The following is a 20,822-nucleotide window of genomic DNA, read 5'->3' on the forward strand; positions in this document are numbered from 1 at the left end:
TGTCGTGTGATTTCCGGATGAAGTCCGTTTCGTTCCAGAATTCCAGAATGTATATATAGGAATTAATGAGGCACTCAAGAGTGGGCGTAAATTAAGAGAACCTCAATCTCTTTCAAATGGATGGAATATCATCAACCACCTGCACTTCAAACGCTCTGGTATATAGACTTTCTAATCATTCTTGGGTACTTCCTTAATGTTCGCAGACCATAATTATAACTTCTTCGGTTTTGGACTCTGGGTTAATTAAAATACTAACTTGCTGCAAGAGGCCCGTGTCCTGAAGTAAGAAGTGCACAAAGAGAATGACAAGTTTGTAGCCCCTTGATTTGGAAGTCACAGCCAGTTTATTACATTTATGGTTAAGCCATATTACATTTATGGTTGTTCAGTTTGTTACATTTATGGGCAAATTTTATTACATTTATGGTTAGTGGTTTTATTACATTTGTGGTTAAAAGTTATTACATTTATGGTTAATTTTTATTACATTTATGGTTGGTATTACATTTATGGTTTTTATTACATTTATGGGTGATACACACGCTAACCGAGGACACTTGAAAGAAATGAATTGAAACAAAGAGTCGAATTACCTCCACAACTTCTTTTTAGTGAAGCACTTTAATGTCATTCAAAGGAAGTCACTATATCTTTGATGAAAACTATTTCACAATATCATAAGCAAAATTACTCTAAAAAATAACAGTTTACTCCAGAAAAAGGTTAAAACAGCGATGTCACTCATATCACATATTGATAAACCAAAAGGAATAAGCACGATAGAGGAAGATTCGCAATCATTTTTTCGAGAAGCATCATATATGACTAAACAGCACACCCTTGAAGAAAATTCTTTCCTTTCTTCCCAAGCAGAGCAGTAAGACAACTTTAGTTGAAGAAAACGAAACAATGTGTATGCTATAATAAAATAATAATAATAATAATAATAACAATAATAATAATAACAATAATAATAATGACGATGACGATGACGTTGACAATGATGATGATAATAATAAATGCATTTATATAGCGCCATACTCCACTAATTGTCCGCGGCTTTACAATACCATAACTCTTAATTAATGTAAAAAACTACATTATTCAATACAGTTCAGGCTAGTAATGAAAAATAATAAATCAAAAGAATTCGTAAACAGCTATGTCTTAAGCGAGTTTTAAATACAGTAACTGACGATGATAGCCTGATGTCCAATGGTAACTTATTCCACAATTTTGGGGCAGCAACGGAGTATGCCCTATCACCAAAGGTTTTTAAATTAGCCACGTGCTCATCAAGAAAATGATTGTTTGAAGGTCGTAATACGCGGTCCGAGTTCTTATACTTCAGCAGATCTTTGATGTAGCTAGGTGCTTGACCGTTTAGAGCCATATCAGTGATGCGACCTTTTCTTACGCCGTTGGAACGAAAGAGTGAAGTGGACCTGGATGTTAGTTGTTACGAAGGCAATCGTTTCGGTGAAAGGGTCTAAAAGCAACTACCTACAGAAATTTCACATATAAACAGTAGCCAGTTCCATTTACGCGAAAATATGCTCGGTTATATGTCCAATGACAAATATCTGAGCATATTTTTAAAGCCAAATGGAGGCCATTGTGTTTAATATCCTTGAAATAATTTTCGCAACACGCGCAATTTTGAAAATAGGCCCTTTGCAGGACCCGGTCACATGGTACGGAAGTAATTGCGCTGGGACGCAAGTAAAGTTACACAGTGGGACTTTCAAAACAAAGGAAAGGACTGGTACGAGTTCCTTTGTTTGGAAGTCCCACTGTGTAACTTGCGTCCCAGCGTAATTAATTCCGTACCATGTGACCGGATCGTGTAAAGGGTCTATTGGAGAATATCACTCAGATATTCCTCAGGTTTAACTGGGGTATATTCAGTCACGTGACGCGTTTAGATCAATCGCGTGCGAGCGAAAATGTTTGATAGATTATAGCCTGCGATATCAGGTGACCTGAGATCGCTAACGTTCCTGAAATAAAATTTTGACCCATGTGACAATCTGTCAGTTATAGGCAAGGTTCGTAAATACTGAAGTCCCAAAGAACCAAATACAATCCTGAAAAGAATATTCTAGGGTTTTTAAAAACAAATTTCACATAAGTTGTACGACTAATAAAAGAATGATTTTTTTTTTATTCTGGCCCAAAACAAAACGTCATCAGGTATTAATTAAAGCTTTCATCGCACTTTCTCTGTGCGTTCCGCCATTCTCAACTCCCGCTTTTCCCGTGGGTTTTCGGCGGCTCCCTTGCATGGAAAGGTACGGTGATGGGGAAAGCAGAGGTTTTGATGGTGTGCAATTTCCCCGCAAGCGCGCGACTCTCTATGCCTAAGACTGGTACTAGTTACGCAAGGACTGGCAACAACTGGCCAGCGATAACTTAATCAAAAAGAAAGAATGTTTCGTCGAGACTCTGCCTTGATAACGACTTGGACAACCTTGCCTTTTGGCATGAAGATGAACGGATCGTGGCATTCCAGAACTTTAAAAAAAGCTTAAGAATATTTGGAAAACTCCCATTTGTGTTGATACACTCCATACGGGTTCACGTAGGCTCCGTATAAACAAGGGAAATGCAAAGTTGTAGCATAAGAAAGCGTGCAAAAGGTGTCGTTTGTTAAAAATTCGTGACGTATTTGTTTAGCTGATTGGTCTAATCCTATTTTGCATATTCAAGATAACTTTTGCTGATCTGAGGCGCTTGTTTGTCATTTTGAGATGTTTGCCGTCGGAGTAAGATATGCACCCTCACGTTCCTTCTACACGGGAAGCAAAATCTTACATTGCGGAAAAAATGGCGTCGAAAGCACGGTTTGGGGAAGAGAAGTCGGTTGACAGCCATTTCTGCCGATGGTTAGTATCAATTTCTTTGCATTCTACTTTCACAAGTAATATTTCAACCACGTGCTCTCGCCGGACTCGGTTTACATTTCGTGTGAAACTTCAGAACAACCGTATGGTAGTTAAGTAACCGAGGAAAAAATACATTAGAAGCAGTAGTTCAGGAACCATACGCGACGCTAAAGTTGTTAGCGGTTCTTTCCTACTAGAGTTTGGCTTTCTTCATGAAAGTGTCGTTTCTTTGTCAAACTTTGTCTTGTCAACGCGCACTCGTGCTTAACAATTCCCTGTGAATTCTCTACTCTTCGTTTATTTGTTTGTTTCTACACTTGGGTTTGTTCCTTGAGTAATTTTATCTATTCTATTTTCAGGGAGTAAACGACTGAAGACAGGAAAATCAGGAACTGACACAAGGAGATCAAAAGGATTTAAGCAGGGAGGATGAAGACAAAGTTAAGAACAGCATTTGAGAATTTGGTTACATTGAAATCTCTCCGATAAGAAGTGGCAGTCTGAACTACGAAAGAAGATATAATAGTGTTCAAAATCGGTTTGTTTGTCCAAAGTTGTATTTTTTTTCTCGGCTGAAATATGTGCATTGAAGTGACATAAGGGCGCGAAAAAATTTAATTCGAGGGTGATTGTTAATTAACTCTGCCACTTTTGAAGGAAAGGTTTCTACTGCTTTCGAGCTACGTTTAGTTCATGTTTTCAAGTTATGGGGAGTTTTAATTTTTTGCTCGAGCGATCATCGTGATTAATAAATTATATTTTATCGGTTCGGTATTTGCATGCTTTACTACGTGTATCTTTTCAAAGTCGAGTATTATTTTTTTCTGAAAATTCCAAATAGTTGTACAAACGCTCAACTCTCCTAAGTTTGAAAACCTGTTACTAGGCGATGACCTTTGTAGGGTTTGTTAAGGTGGCACTGCATGTTGAAATCAAACCGTCGTAGCAACTAATGTTTACGTGATCATGTCAATCATAATAGCAAATTCTGTTTTGACGTAACTTGACAAACAATTCAACGATGAACATTTTAATTTGTCTGGTTCTCCAAAATCGCATTAAGGACTAAGTTTTATGAAGGGCAAGTTTCAATTTATAATTTGAATTGTCTGTTGGAGGACAATTCCCTTGCTCAAAAACAAGATTAAATGACTGGTCGAGGAAAATTGTTTCAGTGGATAGAATTATTTCTACTTTTCAAATCTTGGCATTTTCAGATGCGAAATTAATGAAGTGTCTCTATCGATTCTTCGATTTGCAGCCGAATAGACGTGAACGTAACGTTAATACTTTTTTTCCCTTTTTCCAAACATTCACGCGAATTAATTCATCTGATGTGAATTGTGTAAGTTAAAAGTGCAATTTCAGCCTCGGTCAAAATGAGTTATTTAATGTAACAAATGATCTGAAAATGCTGCAGCATGTATTGAAGTTAATTAAAAGTGTTCAGATAACTATGAAACAATTTCTATCGTTTCTTTCTTCGTCATTTGAAATTATGAAATATCTCAAATTATTCCAGGAATCGTTAACGATTCGCCGTTTGTAAATCTGAATTTCTTCGCAACTTAATTCAAGTTAATTTCTGAATATTTCAAACATTTGTTGACATGATCACAACATATTATTTTAAAATTTTTTATTCGTTGTTCCGCTCGTGTTTCTTTTTTATTTTTTTTTCGTGTCATTTGACATTTATCGCGTATTGACATGCAGAGCCACCTTGAAAATAAGTAATTCTAGAGGAGGATACTGGGTTTCTGGATTGATCTTCGTTTCCTGAAATACTAGATTTATCGGCAGATATTATTTTATACATTTCTGTACGGAAAACGTTCGGTTTATATTTTGTTTCTTCGGAAGGGGATTAAGCGCAAAAAGGTCAATCAGAAACCAAATATATCCTCTTGTTTAACTTTCAGCGAGGCTGTAATGAATCATGTCTGGTATCAAGCAACTCGTTCAAAAAAATGTTGGTCTAATTGTCTGTTTTCTTCAAATTAGTTTGGCTTTCATATTTATACTATCAGATATATTGAGTTTGAGAAACGTAGCTTCAATTGCGTGAATATTCTAAAACGTTAAAGCTACTATTTGGAGTGATGACCATTTTTTACAAAATTATTCACGAATAGATTTGATGATTTTCAAAAATAAGAAGCTCCAAATGATTGTGCTTTCGTCTGCAACTGACAGACATTTTTACTAAAAGTATTCCTATTACATCTTGATTTTCAACAGTTATAGCTCCAATTGTCTGATCCTTCTAAAATTTTAATTATTGCTATCGTTTGCTACGGACAAACATTTACCAAACAGTTGCTTCTAGCTCTATTGCTTTTCAAAGCTGTAGTTTCAATTGCCTCATTCTTCTAAAATGTTACTGCTTTCGTTCGCAAATGACAGAGATTTAATAAAACATTTATAACAAAAGCCATAGGATACCGGTATATAGTGGGACATTTTGAAGCTTGATAACCAGACATTATTCTTTAACACCTCGCTGGAAGTAATTTCTAGAAGATAACGAAGCAAGCCATGAACATTTTGTTAAATTGGCCTATAATTTGTCGGGTTTTGCTTTTTCATCTCGGCTAAAAGTGACGGAAGCTCTAAAATTTCTCTAACGCTAGGACTGGATTGAAGTTTTCGCGGTTTTTGTATTTTTTCGTAAGAGTTACCGGATTCATGGCTTGCCTTTGCTATCTTCTTGAAATACATTGCTGATGATATCACGTTAAATAGCTAAGCTGTGAATGACGGACAGCTAGAAATTTATAAACAGAGATGAGACGAGACATTTAAAATATCTGCAACTGCAACGTTTCTGCACAACATTCGAGAAGGTGGCGACATTTTAGAATCGCTATAATTAAGAGAGTTTATGTAGTTGAGGAGCAAGTTACCCGGCTATATAAACTTCTTAAATATTTCGATTTTGAAATGTTTTTATCTTCTCTATGTTTTGTAGAAACGTTGCACTGTAGAAATTTTAACTTGCTTTTCTCAAATCTGTAAATAGGTTCCTAGCTGCTCGTCGTTTTACGGTTGACTATTTAACAAGATATCATCATGGAATATACCATCTTGAACACAAACAATATTTACCAGATTCAAAATCTTAGTTTTTTGAAAAACTCTAGTGATTGGAGACCGATTTTTTCGTTAGTTTGTGTTCAACATGGTCGATGTTGATTTTTGTTTGGCGGGAAAAGTTACAGGGGGTACCCCATTAAAATTTTTGTCAAAAAAGTTGTCAGGGGAAACGCTGTGCAAATTTTTTCCAATTTTCCCGCCAAAAGTCTTAGTATATATAGGGCAAGTTTTTTGTTGACACCTTTGTAATTAATTGAATTGAATTTCAATAAACTAATTAAACAATACTTGTGAGTTATTGACTTGTCATTATTTAATTAAAATTATCTGTGTCAATAAAAGAAAACAAAACAAGTTTGAAAGTTGTATTTATTACTTTTATTGAGTGGATGAAATAATACTTCATTGAATAACAGTTAAAAGTAATAATAATACACACTAATTAAAAAATATTATAAGATAACATAATTAAAAAGAAATTGGCGCATGCGTATTTCAGGCGCCCGTATTTTTTCTAAGTTTTTTGGCAGGAAAATAAAAATTTTCAACAAGGTTGACACAGAAAAATACAAAAAAAAAAAAAAAAGTTTTGCACGGGAATTATACAAATTCAGGAAATGTTGAAGTATTTTAACTGCGAACTCGGAAAATAAAGAAAAGAAAGTTTCTTTTGGTACCCAGCTGCCTTGCCGTTTGTCTAAACAAGCCAACAAAATATTAAATGGCACTTCACAATCTTTACTTGCTAAATTAACAGTTAAATCTCCTGTTACAATGCCGTGTTTTGAAATTCCCGCACAAAGCCTCATAAACATATTCTCAACGGCCGCAAGTGTAACGCAACAGTGCTGATGCTCAAGAGTCACTAAGCTCTCGCATCGTGAACAAAGACGAAAAGACTAAAACTGGATTAAAATTTGTAACGCAAAGCTGACGACACATTTTCTACAAAACCTAACTGTAAATCATTTTATAGACAGCCTTCATTTTCTATTTAATTGTGAGGATCCTAACGTTTAGTCCACGGAAAAAAATCCTATTTTCACGTCCTAATTTTTGGCTTGGAAAAAATCTCTCAATTCATCTTACTTTTATCCCTTGCATACTATGTCTTGTCCCAAGTGTCCTGTCTTCTTAATATTGCCTCCAGTGTCTTGTCTTTGCCTTTATCTTCCGTCAGCCGTCTGGTCACTGAGAAATCCTGAAAGAAAGAAAAAAAATGTTTGATATATATCATACTGAAGCTTTGTATTGTGTTTGCATTTTCTTTGCAACTACGTGAAGCTTTCTTCATCCAATTCCATACACATTGGCTACAGAATTCCCGTATTGATGATTGTCTTTATTCTCATCACCTATTTGCTTGACAATGTACTGATTTTGTAAGGAGAAATTGGATTTTGATTACTTTGTAAGCTAATGGATCAGAAAACCTCAACATTATTTGCATTAACAAATGCTATGATGTAATTCTTGATTTCAGTTGTTCTTTAAACAGAGAGGAAAAAAGGTGAATTTGCAGCCTGGTTACTAGACCAACAATGCTTCTGTGACAATATTTGATTCAATAACTGATGCTGCTGTAAGTTGTTGTTCGTGTTGTTGCTGTTGCTGTTCTATAAAGTTGTAGACTTTGTAAACAGTACCCAGGTGAAGATTAACAGACCTCAGCAACAGTTATTGTTGCTACGCTTCCCTTTTCTGTGTACAATATTTGCAATAAAGGTGTTGTGTGTAATGTACTCTCCTCTCTCAATTTACATTTGCTCTGCAAACCTAGTGAAACAAACTTTCTGGTGACAAACATTTTTTAAAATTTTTTAACTAAAAGAGGATAATTTAGACACCACAATTATGTTATAAAAAATATAAGTCACCTTGCTCATTTGAGCGAAAACAAGCATTTATTTCACTTTTGAGCTTAGCTGGAAGGAAATCTCTTGCTGTTGTGTACGTACACACACTTATGAGCGAGTGGTAAAGTCATAAACTTGAAAGATCATGCACAGTAGGGATGCACAATGAAATTCTAACAAATCACCTTAAAACTTGGAGTAACCTGTCAATTGTCAGTTCGAATGTAGTAATCAAGGCAAGATTTGTCAGTTAAAATTTTAAGTCATCTGACAATAATATTGTTGACAATGATGCTGAGATCAAAACCGGACTTGCCCATCAGTAACTTTCAAGCCATCTCTATGGTCCCAGTAAGGATGTAGCAAAAGAAAATGAATGGTCACTTAAAATTCCAATCCATCTTCCAGTGGTCAATATGGCTTAAATAATTTGGAACCATCTGTCAGTTGTCAGTAAGGATGTTGAGCTCAAAACACGATTTGTCAGTAAAATTTGAAATCATACGTCAGTTGTCAGTATGAATATTGCAATCAAAACATGATTTTGTCAGTTAAAATTTGGAATCATCTGTCAGTGGTCAGTATAAATGTCGTGATGGAAACATAACTTGTCAGATAAAATTTGGTCAGGAATGATCTGTCAGTTGTCGGTGTGGATGTCGAGATCAAAGCATGATTTGTCAGTAAAAACTTGGAGCCACATGTCAGTTGTCAATAATTTTCTTCTTACGAATTACATGCATTTCAATACTTCATCGAACGGAAACTTATTCAAGTGATGAGAACAAGACTAATCAGCAACTAGGAAATATTGTAAACAGGAAGCAAATTTCAAAACTCACATCCCCAAAATAAGGTGAAGAAATAAGAGGTGAGAATTCATAATCATTTTGATCCTGGGCAATTCAAGGCCTGTACAGTTTAAGAACTAGGTCAACATTTTCGAACCTCAGGAGAAACTAGAAATTTTAAAAATTGACTAGAGCTTCACACAATTTGCTTGTAGTAAGACGAAGAACCACTGCTTTCAGTTGACAAATCCTTGCAAAAATTCCCAAAGAACTACAAACTCATTCCATCTAATCAAAAAAAGGCATGGATGCGCAGGGGTTTCATTAAGGGCTGGGCACCGGGCAAATTGACCAGTTGTGAGGATGATTTTGCCTGGCTGGTTTGACCATCCAGGGGAAAATTTTTTTTATAAAAAAGTTCAGATCAAATAGATTTGCCTGCCTGTGACAACCAGTTGCCCTTCTGCTGAAAATGTTAATGAAACCCCTGGGATGTTCCCAAAGAATCTTGACACCTACAAGAGTCATTCAACCAAATTTCTCAAGACTGAATTCCATCCTATCATGGTACACTGTACCTGTTCTTCAAAGTGATTAGAATTATAGTGATACACTGGTCCACTGACTACAGATAAAGAAGAACTTTGACTGACCTGCCATGTCTGATATGTGTCTATGTGTCTTTGGTGTTTATTGCTTGCCCTGATAAGAGACACAAACATATTGTTGAGTTACTTACAATTTCTTACTGCTGGTATAATTTAGCATTGTAAATTTAACTGATGGAATAACAACTCATAAGAGTAATAAGATATACAAGTGTAGGTACACTTGTGAACACCATTGCCGATACCAGAAATATAAACTGACCTGATCTAGCTGGATCTGTCTCTTCCATTGATCTTAGTTGTCCTATAGGTTGTTGTTTGCTTTTTGTTTGTCTGATAATAAATGAAAATATTTCAATGAAAGACCTATCAGTTGCCTTTTACTTTTGAGTCGAAGTTATTGCATGTACATGCAACATTAAAAACAGCATTAAAAATGCTGTATTAATAAAAGTGATCAGTTGAACAGCACTTTATAATTTACATTTTTCCAGCAACCCATAATGCATTGCATTCTCCAACCTTCTCAACACACCAAGATAACCTAGTGTTCCTTTAAATGAGGTCTTAAAATACTGTATTATCAAGTCAATTTAATTTCCCAAGCCTAATCACCAATCCATTGCATCATTGACTGGAATACAAGATTATTCAATATGCTTCAGAAAGGCCACATTCAACGTTTACATCAAGATAAGTTTAGCACTTGTAATACAGAAGTCCTGACATCTCTACACTAAGATAATGGTGTCAAGTTCAAATTATGTGGCATCATCCCCTTCATCAATTTTTTAACAGAAAGATCAATTCCAACCAACACTACATGAAGTATTTGTAGCTGCCTCCACACAAAATTACCTACCTTTTTAATAGCTTTCTCTGACGTTCACCATTGGCCTTTCAGTACTCCACGCCTGTCACTTAATGTTCATGTGCTTCATGTTTTACCTGATAAGTAACATAGGCATTAATTTACTGTCTTTAATAAGGGACGTACTGTCAACCTTTAAAAGTAGAATATGTAACATTATGCCCACAATGTTAAAACAATCAATCAGTCGTGTAAATTTAGTACAGGCCAATGAAAATTGTACATTCAAATATGGGGTAGTCCACTATTCAGATTATTATTGGGGGTGGGGGCTGGGAGGAGGGACAAATTCCCAAAAAAGGGACAACCAAAACAGCGAAGGAGGAAAAATGTTGAACAGGCTTGGACAAATGCTTTTCTAGTTGCAAGAAGTAAAGCTGCTTGCCATCAAATTAGGTTGACAACTGTGACATCATGAAATCATAACCTGAAGCCATCTATGAAAATTGATAATGTAGAAAAAATGTCAAATTGTCATCTTGTGAAAAATCACAAACGTTTCGGGCTGAGCCCTTCCTCAGTGAAAAGTTTGTGATTTTTCACAAGATGACACTGACATTTTTCTTCATTATCAGTTTTCAATATTTTTTTCTTTTGAACGTTTATATCCATTTAAGTGTCACACATCAATCAGGGAGAACAATTTCTTTCGTTTTTGTTTATCCTATAGCTTACATTTTTTATGATTTTCATTTCCTTCTCGTACAAACCGTATAAATACATGTAAGCTGGTGAACTAAGCTTACATACACCTCGAGACATTCCGAGCTTAGATATCGATTTACTTTGGCTAAATAAATGTCTCAAAGCATGTAAAAGTCTTTTCAACCATTTTTAAAAGTAATTAAAAGTAGCAATAAAAAAGCTTTCAATAAGCTTAAGTTTACATGTAAGCTTACATACCGAGGAACGTCAAAGACACTTTCCATCTTAAGGTCGCTTTGTTTCAGGCACTTGAATAAGGGAGCGAATTTCCCTCCAGTTTGTTCCACCAGCAAACGTTTGTGTCGGGGACACGTTTGGGAGCATTTCTTGTAATGTAAACACGGCATTAGGCAAAACTTCAAGGAAGAAACTTCCAAGCAACCTCGGGCAAACGTGTTAGCTTTTTTTGCAATGCAAATTTTAATTTGAGTCCCAGGGCTGTCTGTCTTTCATAACCGGCGGGGCCTTGGCGCGAGAAAACTGAGGCTCCGAGAGGTCTGATCGTCCACTTTGTTGACCTCTAAAACTTTAGCATTAGTGCTTTTACAGAGTTACGTTTTAATAAAAGACCACCATCTCTGACTATTTTTCTTTGTTGTAATTTTATTCCAGTTCATCTGAGTTTTCCCTATATATTAACGTTGAAGTTTGCTTATTTAATCTTGCTGTCTGGCCCTATACCCACTTACGGTTATGGTCAAAATCAATCAATCAATCTTGCTCTATGTCACTGGGTGACTTTGCAAGAATCCTAGTGTACATGTAAATGTAAATGTAAAGAAGCCAGTCGAATCACTCGAAGACGAATCACCCGGAACTGATTCGCGCTGCCTCTGGTGTCGGGATCACTTTAATCCGTAAAATGAAGCAACTAACAACAGATTCAAACTTGATGAAGTTGGCATTATTAGAGCCGCGTAAACGTCTAGTCCCTGAAATGGAATTCTAATCTGTGTGACAATCTGTTTTAGGAAACCCTTTTGATCAAAGATAAAATAAGAGAAACCCTAACATAAGAAAACTCTGAGGATCACAATGAGCCGATTAAAAACTTTTATATAATGCGCACTTTCCGAGAATAAGCAAACAGGTAGAAATCACAGAAGTTAATCGTCAATAAGGGCCAATTCAGGCCAGATCGAGTCAGATCGAATTGTATTCGTAAAAATACATCTGTACTTATTTATTTTTTACTTTAAATTGATTGGATACGAAAGCGTTATCAATTATTAAATGTAGATGTAGATGTAGATGAATACCGAAAGTGAAAATGTGTTCTTGTTTACTTTATCTAACGTTATGCTTGCATTACAATTGTTTGGTTTGGCAGTGGATTTCTTCGCACTCTAAAACAAGCGATACGAGGTAGCCCAAAGCAAAGGGCCTTTGATTTTGGCTCGATTGTACCCCACCAAAACACGAACCATAGCTCGAAGAAACTTATACCTCCAAACTCAAATACATTTTTCTATTGGAGGAGAACATGTCACGTGTCACGTGTCATGGGTCATAACTCACTTGACTCTTTCGGGCCAACAAAACTCACTATCTCCTCATGGAAAAAAACTTGAACTTTCGAGTCGCACGTGATCAGGTCGTGCACCTCGAAACCGCGGCAAATTTGTTGTGCCAGCCGGCGTCAAGCAAATCAATATTTTTCATTTCATTTCATTTGTGGTCTCTGAGAAACAAAACTCACTGTTTCATTTGGGGCCAGTCATTAAGTGCTTATTATTCCACAAGCGTGCATAGGATATGACATGATAGATGGACGTGCCTCGTAGGCTATAATCATCTCATTTCATCTGCCTCAAGTCTCTGCTACCACAACGTCGACTGACATTTGATCCTCGACAAAATCACTCCACAGCCTTGCTAGGCCAACTAACCCACTCAGAGTTTCTTTTTCCACCATCTCTCTTTCTCTCTTTCGTTCAAACCCTTCCCTTAAAGCTCTGACGCCATCACCGTCCTCGACTTTGCATTCAGGGGCACGCCCGTCACTGGTGTAAGACCTTGCATGGGATTTGCCCGAGTTATGCGAGAGGCTCTGAAGATTTTGCTGTAAGTTTGTGATCTCTTGATTAAGGGCGCACAGGCTGGTTTTAACACCAGTTAATTCGAGCTCAGGATCGGGTAAAATTCGAACATCATCCGGTAGAACTTGTCGAAGTGCATGAAGCAGCAGGTAAACTTGATTCTTGTCTCTAAAAGGTTGAATTTAATAAGATAAAAGAATATCTATTCAAATGTTGTTGTTTATAGTGGTCAATGCGCTTAGCTACACCTAGCTAGTTCACAGGCATGCCACTTAAACTGGAAGAAACAACTATATCAACTTAACATAATAGACTTAAAAATCCCAGTTGGCAGGAGGCAGACCAAGGAGTTGAACTAGGGTCTACCAAGAAACAACTCCAGCTTAGTGGTCAGAGCGGGACTTTAACCCGCAACCTCCGGAATTCCATTCCGGCACTCTAACCACTCGGCCACGCTACCTGCATAATTTTAGCAAGTCATGTTTAGTAATTTTAACAGCATCCCAGAGTTATTTTAATAGGCGATTACGAACAAGGATGAGTAAAAGGAGATAAAAGGATGTGTTTGTCAGTTGTGTTTTCTAGTTGTGTTTGTTAGTTGTGTTTTCTAATTGTGTTTGCTAGTTGTGTTGCTAGTTGTTTGTTAGTTGTGTTTGCTAGTTGTGTTTGTTAGTTGTGTTTTCTAGTTGTGTTTGTTAGTTGTGTTTTCTAGTTGTGTTTCTAGTTGTGTTTGCTAGTTGTGTTTGTTAGTTGAGTTTGCTAGTTGCGTTTTCTAGTTGAGTTTTCTAGTTGTGTTTTATACTTGTGTTTCTAGTCGCGTTTTCTAGTTGTATTTCTAGTTGTGTTTGCTAGTTGTGTTTGTTAGTTGTGTTTTCTAGTTGCATTTACTAGTTGTGTTTTCTGGTTGCATTTACTAGTTGTGTTTTCTAGTTGCACTTGTTAGTTGTGTTTTCTAGTTGCATTTGCTAGTTGTGTTTTCTAGTTGCATTTGTTAGTTGTGTTTTCTAGTTGCGTTTGCTAGTTGTGTTTTCTAGTTGCATTTGTTAGTTGTGTTTTCTAGTTGCATTTGTTACAATTGTGGGGTGAATAAAGAAACATTACCTTGTTACAAGGGTTAGTTTCCCTTCGTTGAGCCCATCTTTTAAAACAATTCCAGCACCAACCAGAGGGCCGTTATCTTTAAAAACAGACAGAAAATGGCCAAATATGTCCCCTTGGTCACCAGTTCCAATCTGAAGTATTGGTACTTCTCTGATTGAACTCTTCAGAACTGCCGTGATGTAGTGTGGTCTGGATATACTGCTCTGTAGCACAAGCTTGCGTGATAAAAGAGAAAAAGAATTACAACATTCATAAAAAATATTGTCGCTGTTTGCTTTGATCCTCACCTAGCCTGAGATTTTACCTGAAGAGAGACATCATATGCAATGTCAGTTTTTAACTACTACGGACAGGTCTGCTGTGTCTTGTCCAGTGTCATAATGATTTGGACCGCCTATAGCTTACTGTGCCATATCTACTAGCAGATTTAGACACCTAAGAGTTAAAATCTTGAAAATTTTAATTGCAAGCCAATTATATGGACCTGGAAACCAAACTTCTAATTGCAAATATGGACCAGAAGGTCCAAAATATAAAGAGCATGATATGATAAACAAATAAAAAAGTGAAATAGTACCGCATTTTATTACCTCTGTTTCAATGGAAACTGATTTCAAGGCCTCAATATCTTGTTGAATTGATCTGGGATCCAAATTGCTGTTAACTCTTAGTCTACCATCCATGATTTGTTCAGTGAACAATGTTATGTATCCACAGTGCATTGAATGACGATCAAGGCTTCCATCACTAGTGTAACTTGTCCATGTGACGACAACAGACATTGAACAATTATCTACACATGTGAATCTTGGTATGGAACATACTGCTGTCAATCTTGTCTGGTTGCCTGGTAACAGTTGTTTGACATTTAGAGCTGTTTTTGCATTGCCAAGTCTTATTCTCTTCAAGGATGGTGATGTCTGCGAATGTGAGAGATTTGAATTTTCAGGTTGCTTGCGATGGTGGTTAACGTTACCACAAATCACAGTCTTTGATGAATACAAAGTGTCCTCTGATTGGCAGCTCACGAGTCCAAGTGTGAGATCAGACACAGCACTGAAATGGTAGAAGATAAAAAACCAGACATAAGGAAAGAATGTCACGTTACAATATAATGACTTAGGGAGGTACCATTCTACTTTTGAGGGTTGGGCAGTTACCCAAACAAATTCTAGTACGAGAAAAAGTGACAAAAAAAGCAAGCCATGCAAAAGAAACATATGGAATATATACATGTATACAAAAAATTCTTGCAGGATCTGATGCTGAAAATAATATTCTGGCTCAGAAAAATCACCTACCCCACCTCAAAAGTATAAATACTAGTCTGTTCCTTAGTTCAACTTCTAGCTAAGTAAATTTTGCTTGCTTGTGTTATGCAAAATAACAACATATTTATCCACAAGTATTCCAGGCTTATGACCTAGGAGAGGTTGACAGAGCAAGACGGTAATCCTTGTCCCAATCAAGTTGACAGTTTGAATCCCACTTACCCTCTTTACCAATTACCATACATTTTTCCAGATCATTAATGAGACATTTGTGGTGCATCACAACATCAAAATAAAATAATGCACAGCTTGATGATTTTCTTAAATCTTTAATCTGAGTGCTGGGCAATTTATCGTTATCATTAGGAGAAATTAGATTTTAATCAACTGAAAATTAAAAGGAAATGCAAGATAGACGTTACGTGTACCTCTCACCGGTGTTCTGCACATCAATGCCAACAATCCACTGGTCATAAACAATACGCTGCCATATTTCCTTCACAGTCAGTGCTGATATTGACACTGATCGCACAGGGTTACTGGTATCTTGCTTGACTGTAAAACAAGGACCAGAAAACAGAACTGATCTTAAAATTGAACTGCTCTTTTACCATACTTCATCAAGGTAGTCATGGCATATTATTGAGTGAATACATGTGCAATGTAGGTTAGATTACGTTCTAGATATAACCTACCTTCGCCAAGATCTCCTTCCAGAAGACAATGCAGACCTGAACTCTAAAGAAGAAATCAAAGATCAACATGGGCATGCTGATCAGAAGTTTGTTCCCTTGACCAACAAACACAGTGACTCTGCCCAGTGCTCAACACAAACTGCTAGATCCAGCGTCCAACATGCTAACTTTAGGTCTCTTGGATCCTGACAGTGTTTGTTTGCTATGCTCATGTCTTTTACTTTCACATCACTCATCACTCAACTACAAGTCCCTTCAATATCTCTTTGCTATTCTTACCTTTTTCACATTTTCCTCGTTGTTCGGATGATAAGAACAGGTTATATCTTTCAACACTTTACAGCATTGCTCCACCATTTTCAGTTTCTCATGACACTCCATTTTAGCTTCATGTAGACTGGATGCTCTTGCCTAAAAAGAAACCATCAACAAGCATGTTTAAGTTTCGCGCACAAGTGCGATGCTTAGTGCATTGGACTACAGAGCAAGCAGCCCTGTTCTAAGCCCTGGCTGAGAGCATTGTAGTTTGTTCTTGAGCAAGATACTTCCATCTCCCAGTGCCTCTCTCCACACAGGGGTATAAATGGGCACTGGAAAGCCTAATGTGGGGGTGGGGAGGGGGGGTATTACCCAGCAATGAACTAGCATCCCATCCAGGTACAGTATCTGTATCCTGGTCGCTACATGTTAGAGAAACCATGTTCAGCTTCAGCAGTTGGGAAATTCCAGGCTTGTGAGGGCTCTATCCTCTTTTCAAAATTAAAGATCAAAATCAAAGGTCCCAAGGTCAAAATCTGAATGCCCCTTATTTATCGTCATATACTTCTCTTCATATTTGTTCTGACCATTCATTGGCACATCAAGATAACATCCCAGACTTACACAAGTGCTATGCCCAAAAATCTACTGCAAACAATGTTACCAGGACTGAGCAGTGGGCTGGAACACAAGCTGGAGGAGGAAGTTCTATGTCTCACTAAGAAAAATATACCAAAGATTCTCATGACCAATGGCACATTCTAGCTAACCTGCAGTCTTGTTCTTAAAGCTCTTGCAGTTTTCTGCAGTGAATCTGTCACTGGTTGTGATTTGGCAGATAAGGAAACCTTAAACAAAAAATAAGACAAAACAAAATACAGAACATGACTGAGTACCAAAATAACTCACAGATTTTTACTTTTGGGGAGGCGATGTGGGCAAGTGGTTTAGGGTGCTGGATTTGAAATCTGGAGGTCACTGACTCAAATCCTCCACCCTACCGCTATCTGGATTTGTTCTTGGTAGTCCCGAGTTAAACTCCTCGACCGCGTTGTGTAAATAGCCAACTGGTCAGCCTCCCACCAGTTGGGAGGCTACCGTTACCGTTACCGTTACTGTTACCGTTATCATTATCATTATTATTGTTAAGGACACTAGACAAAGGTCAATTTTGATTAGTTAATAATTGTCTCTTTATCTTAGTTACGAACATAGTTACAATGTTTACTTATTTTTTATTAGTTTTGTAATGGGACCTTTAAGCGTCACCATGCGCATATAAAAGCTGAGTTAGCGTCCCTTTAAAGTAGTTGTTTTTCTTTCCATCTTGCGTGGTCTTGTCAACCTTGAACTCTTGATGTTTTTTGATTTCCTAACCCTTGGCTCAAGCGGGACCGATATGTGAGTACCTTTGTCATTTTGATTAGGTTACGTTTTTTATAGCTATGGGCGAAGGAATACAAAGGAACATTTGTGCAATGTTGATTGATTTATAATCAACTAAATTAAAAAGTGTTCTGAACGTTTCTAGAGTGAACGCCCACCTTTTAGGCTCGAAAGCATTGAGCTGTTAATTAGTTCCTTTTGTTGTATACTTCTGTGATCGAATCTTATTTAGTATCTTAGCGTAGTATTTACGCTGGCTATTTTTGTGATGTATTGTTATTCAATTTCGTTATGTTGTCGATTCCAAATTGTTAGTTTGTCTCGTGTAAGTTTTGACTATTTGTAACGCAACTTTTCTGCTAAATTGAAAGAAATTCATTACATATTGTTATTTCAGTTTACGATCGTTTATGTTGATGCAATAAATCGCTGATTACCGTCAACTTTGGTTTTCCGTGGTTTACTTGTCTACCCTTGAAGATGACCTGTAAAGTAGTCCCACCCACTAGTTTGTCGCGACACGCCTAGAGCTCGTTTTGTTTCGTCTCGTTTTGGAATTTGCCAGTTGCTGCAGACGTTACAATTATTATTATTATTATTGTTGTTATTGAAACTTAAAATCAAAGATATTTTTAAACATGGTTGGAAAATTTGTACAGCAAAACAATATCCTCGTGGAGCTTCCAAAATTGAGTTAGTGCCTTGTGTAATAACTTGAATTTTTACAGTATTGTAACAAAATATGGTTGACTAAATCCATGTACAAGTAAATGACGTATATTTGGTAAACTAACTAATTATGCATCATTGATAAACCAACCTGATTGCCTTCAATGGATAACATTCCTTTGGCTGCATCTACCAGACAAAAGTTGGAAAACTCCCCTGCTGAAAAAGTGGGAAAAAAGGTGTTCAAAAGAGGGCCACAAGAACAATCTGTCATCTACAATCTGTTAAATCCTTACTGTCAGAAATGGTGAGATTATGTGGAAGAACAAGAACTTGTTCATTTCCTGTTCCCTGGAAATCATCTATGAGAACAGTCTCAATATCATTCCATTCTTTTAAAACCTGAAAATCAAACATACAAAAAAAATAATATAATTTAGGCTCAGTTCAATAAATAAAAATTCTACATGTAACTTGGCTCTGAGGCTTAGGGGAATAAAACAAAAGAAATCAGATCAAGATCCAGGGAAGTATTTTGTTTTCCTTTAATAATCCTCCTAAGCCTGAGAGTCAATTAATTAGGAATTTAATATAATGAGACTGGCCTACTCAGGTTTAATCATACTTTTACTTCTGAACTTATACTAAAAAAGCTTAATAAAACCTAAAGGGAGAGGTTAACTCATTTCAAGGCCTTTTGACAGGACAGTTTGAATACAGAGGGGCAGGTGTTATGTATAACAGAGGACTTAATTTGAAATCTTTGAAATTATAAAATAATCAACTAATCTGCATGCAAAATTCTGAGGGAAAATGTCACAACTGGACAGAATAATACTAAGGTGAGGATTAATTTTTAAACATGTACATCACATGTAGTTACCTCTGATCAATTATTAAAATAGTTAACTTTTCTCATTTGCATTAGAATATAACCCAGCATGTATGTGAGAAAATTTTGGGCAGTTTTGTAGTTTCTTCCTGAAATTGCCTCACAACCACATAGGATTATGTAAAATGAGAAAAATTAACTGTGAAAAGGGTTATTATCTTGACTTGTCATCTTGCAAAGGGAGGTGGATCTCTTAAAATTTGATATATTTTGTTTTGGACTATAAAATTTACCTTCCTTTTTGTACAGTCAACTGCACAGACCTTCTTTGCTTTTGATGCCACCATAACCATGACTTCATCTGGTGAAAGCTGCAGAGAAGGTTTCCATATGTGATTTGAGAAGCATTTAAATAAAATCATCAGGATTGTAAAATTATACTGAGAAACTCAGAAAACTGTGAATGTCAGAAATATTTATGTAATGTTATTGTCATGAGAAAACTAAGCCACAAACAACAGTGATAATTAGTCTGTGGTTGCGAGGTTTGCTAGCCTGTCCTGGACTTTATTGTGATTACTCAGTTCACAAATGACCTGTCAATCAGATCAAAGTGTTCACCGTTTTTGACAGACTTTTTGAAAACAGCTACGGAAAGTAACATAATTACACTAGCCTAAAATAGGGCTAGGACTTGAGGGGCAAGGTGGTACACCCCCCTGCCAAAAATAATTTCCAAGGAATACTCCTCTCTCTCCTCCAATCATTACCTTCCAAGAGGAGAGGAGGCAGGCCGGCTTAAGAAGGGGGAGGGGAGGCATGCTTAACTGTTTAGTTTAAAATTACCTCTAACGTCCAAATTCTGCAAGGATCACTGAATGGCAGCTGCCAACAACTTTTGAGGCATCCACTTACAAAGTTCAGAAGCTGTCCTCTATTGGTTGCTAAATACACATCCAACCCATCAAAGATAGAGTTAAAACATCCAGATGTCAGCTGCAAGGGTTCCCTTACAAGACAGCACGTTGCTATGGGAACATACACATCTGGAACTAATGGGATCTCTTGAATATCATTTTGATGATGATTGACACATGTCCATCTTGCTTTACCGTCTGACCTTGATCCCATGGCGATCATTTTGTTTTTGATTAACCCACACCATAATAGATTAAATTCTACTCCCAGTTGTTCATTCATCGAATTATCCACGGTTATAGAATCAGTTGTAAACTCCTCAAGTGTAGAATTATATCGCGCGAAGAAGACCGAGCCTTGAAAGTTCCAGCACACTGCCGGTCCATCAATAAAATAAAATTCAATATCTGATGTCTGCGCGGCTTGAATCTCAAAACTACCGAGCAAAAACAGTGAATCATAGTCTTCCAGAAGTAAAACATGGAATTCTCCTGTACTGGCATGCTTCACATAACCCTGGCCGTGGCGCAACAACAAACATGTCTGGTACATTCCTGTGGTCGAGTTTAGCAAAGACCTCGCACAAACAAATTCAAACTTTGATCCTGAGAGGCCAAAAGGCAACAGTTTCTTCACAGTTCTCGTGAAAGTTCTGCACGATTTGGAAAAGTGGAAGACATCTACTCCAATATTTTTTTCGTCACTGTTGATCGCATTTTGCACCGAAAATTGTATCACGTCTCCTCCAGACGCCACAAGCGCCATGTTGGATCGAACGACAGGATGACACGAAATTCCCGCGGAGTTCTGGTCCAAACGCAGTCCTAGTCTCCCTCGT

General features: G+C 36.9%; 1 protein-coding gene and 1 pseudogene across 2 annotated transcripts; both read right to left on the reverse strand.

Moving 5' to 3' along the window:
* Positions 1-6,853: 6,853 nt before the first annotated feature.
* LOC145498599 (uncharacterized) lies at positions 6,854-11,366 on the reverse strand (annotated as a pseudogene). Its single transcript, XR_014050873.1, has 4 exons — positions 11,014-11,366; positions 9,502-9,572; positions 9,309-9,333; positions 6,854-7,324 (listed from the first exon to the last, which is right to left on the reverse strand). The product of XR_014050873.1 is annotated as an uncharacterized LOC145498599 (transcript).
* LOC145497063 (Fanconi anemia group B protein-like) lies at positions 11,364-20,799 on the reverse strand. Its single transcript, XM_081476857.1, has 11 exons — positions 19,913-20,799; positions 19,360-19,437; positions 18,531-18,636; positions 18,386-18,453; positions 16,950-17,027; positions 16,201-16,332; positions 15,922-15,964; positions 15,655-15,781; positions 14,546-15,011; positions 13,956-14,170; positions 11,364-13,022 (listed from the first exon to the last, which is right to left on the reverse strand). Exons 1-11 carry the CDS (start codon positions 20,747-20,749, stop codon positions 12,626-12,628), a joined length of 2,547 nt encoding a protein of 848 aa, XP_081332983.1. The 5' UTR covers positions 20,750-20,799; the 3' UTR covers positions 11,364-12,625.
* Positions 20,800-20,822: the final 23 nt, after the last annotated feature.

The sequence above is a fragment of the Orbicella franksi genome, chromosome 9, assembly GCF_964199315.1.
Source record: "Orbicella franksi chromosome 9, jaOrbFran1.1, whole genome shotgun sequence".
NCBI lineage: Eukaryota > Metazoa > Cnidaria > Anthozoa > Scleractinia > Merulinidae > Orbicella > Orbicella franksi.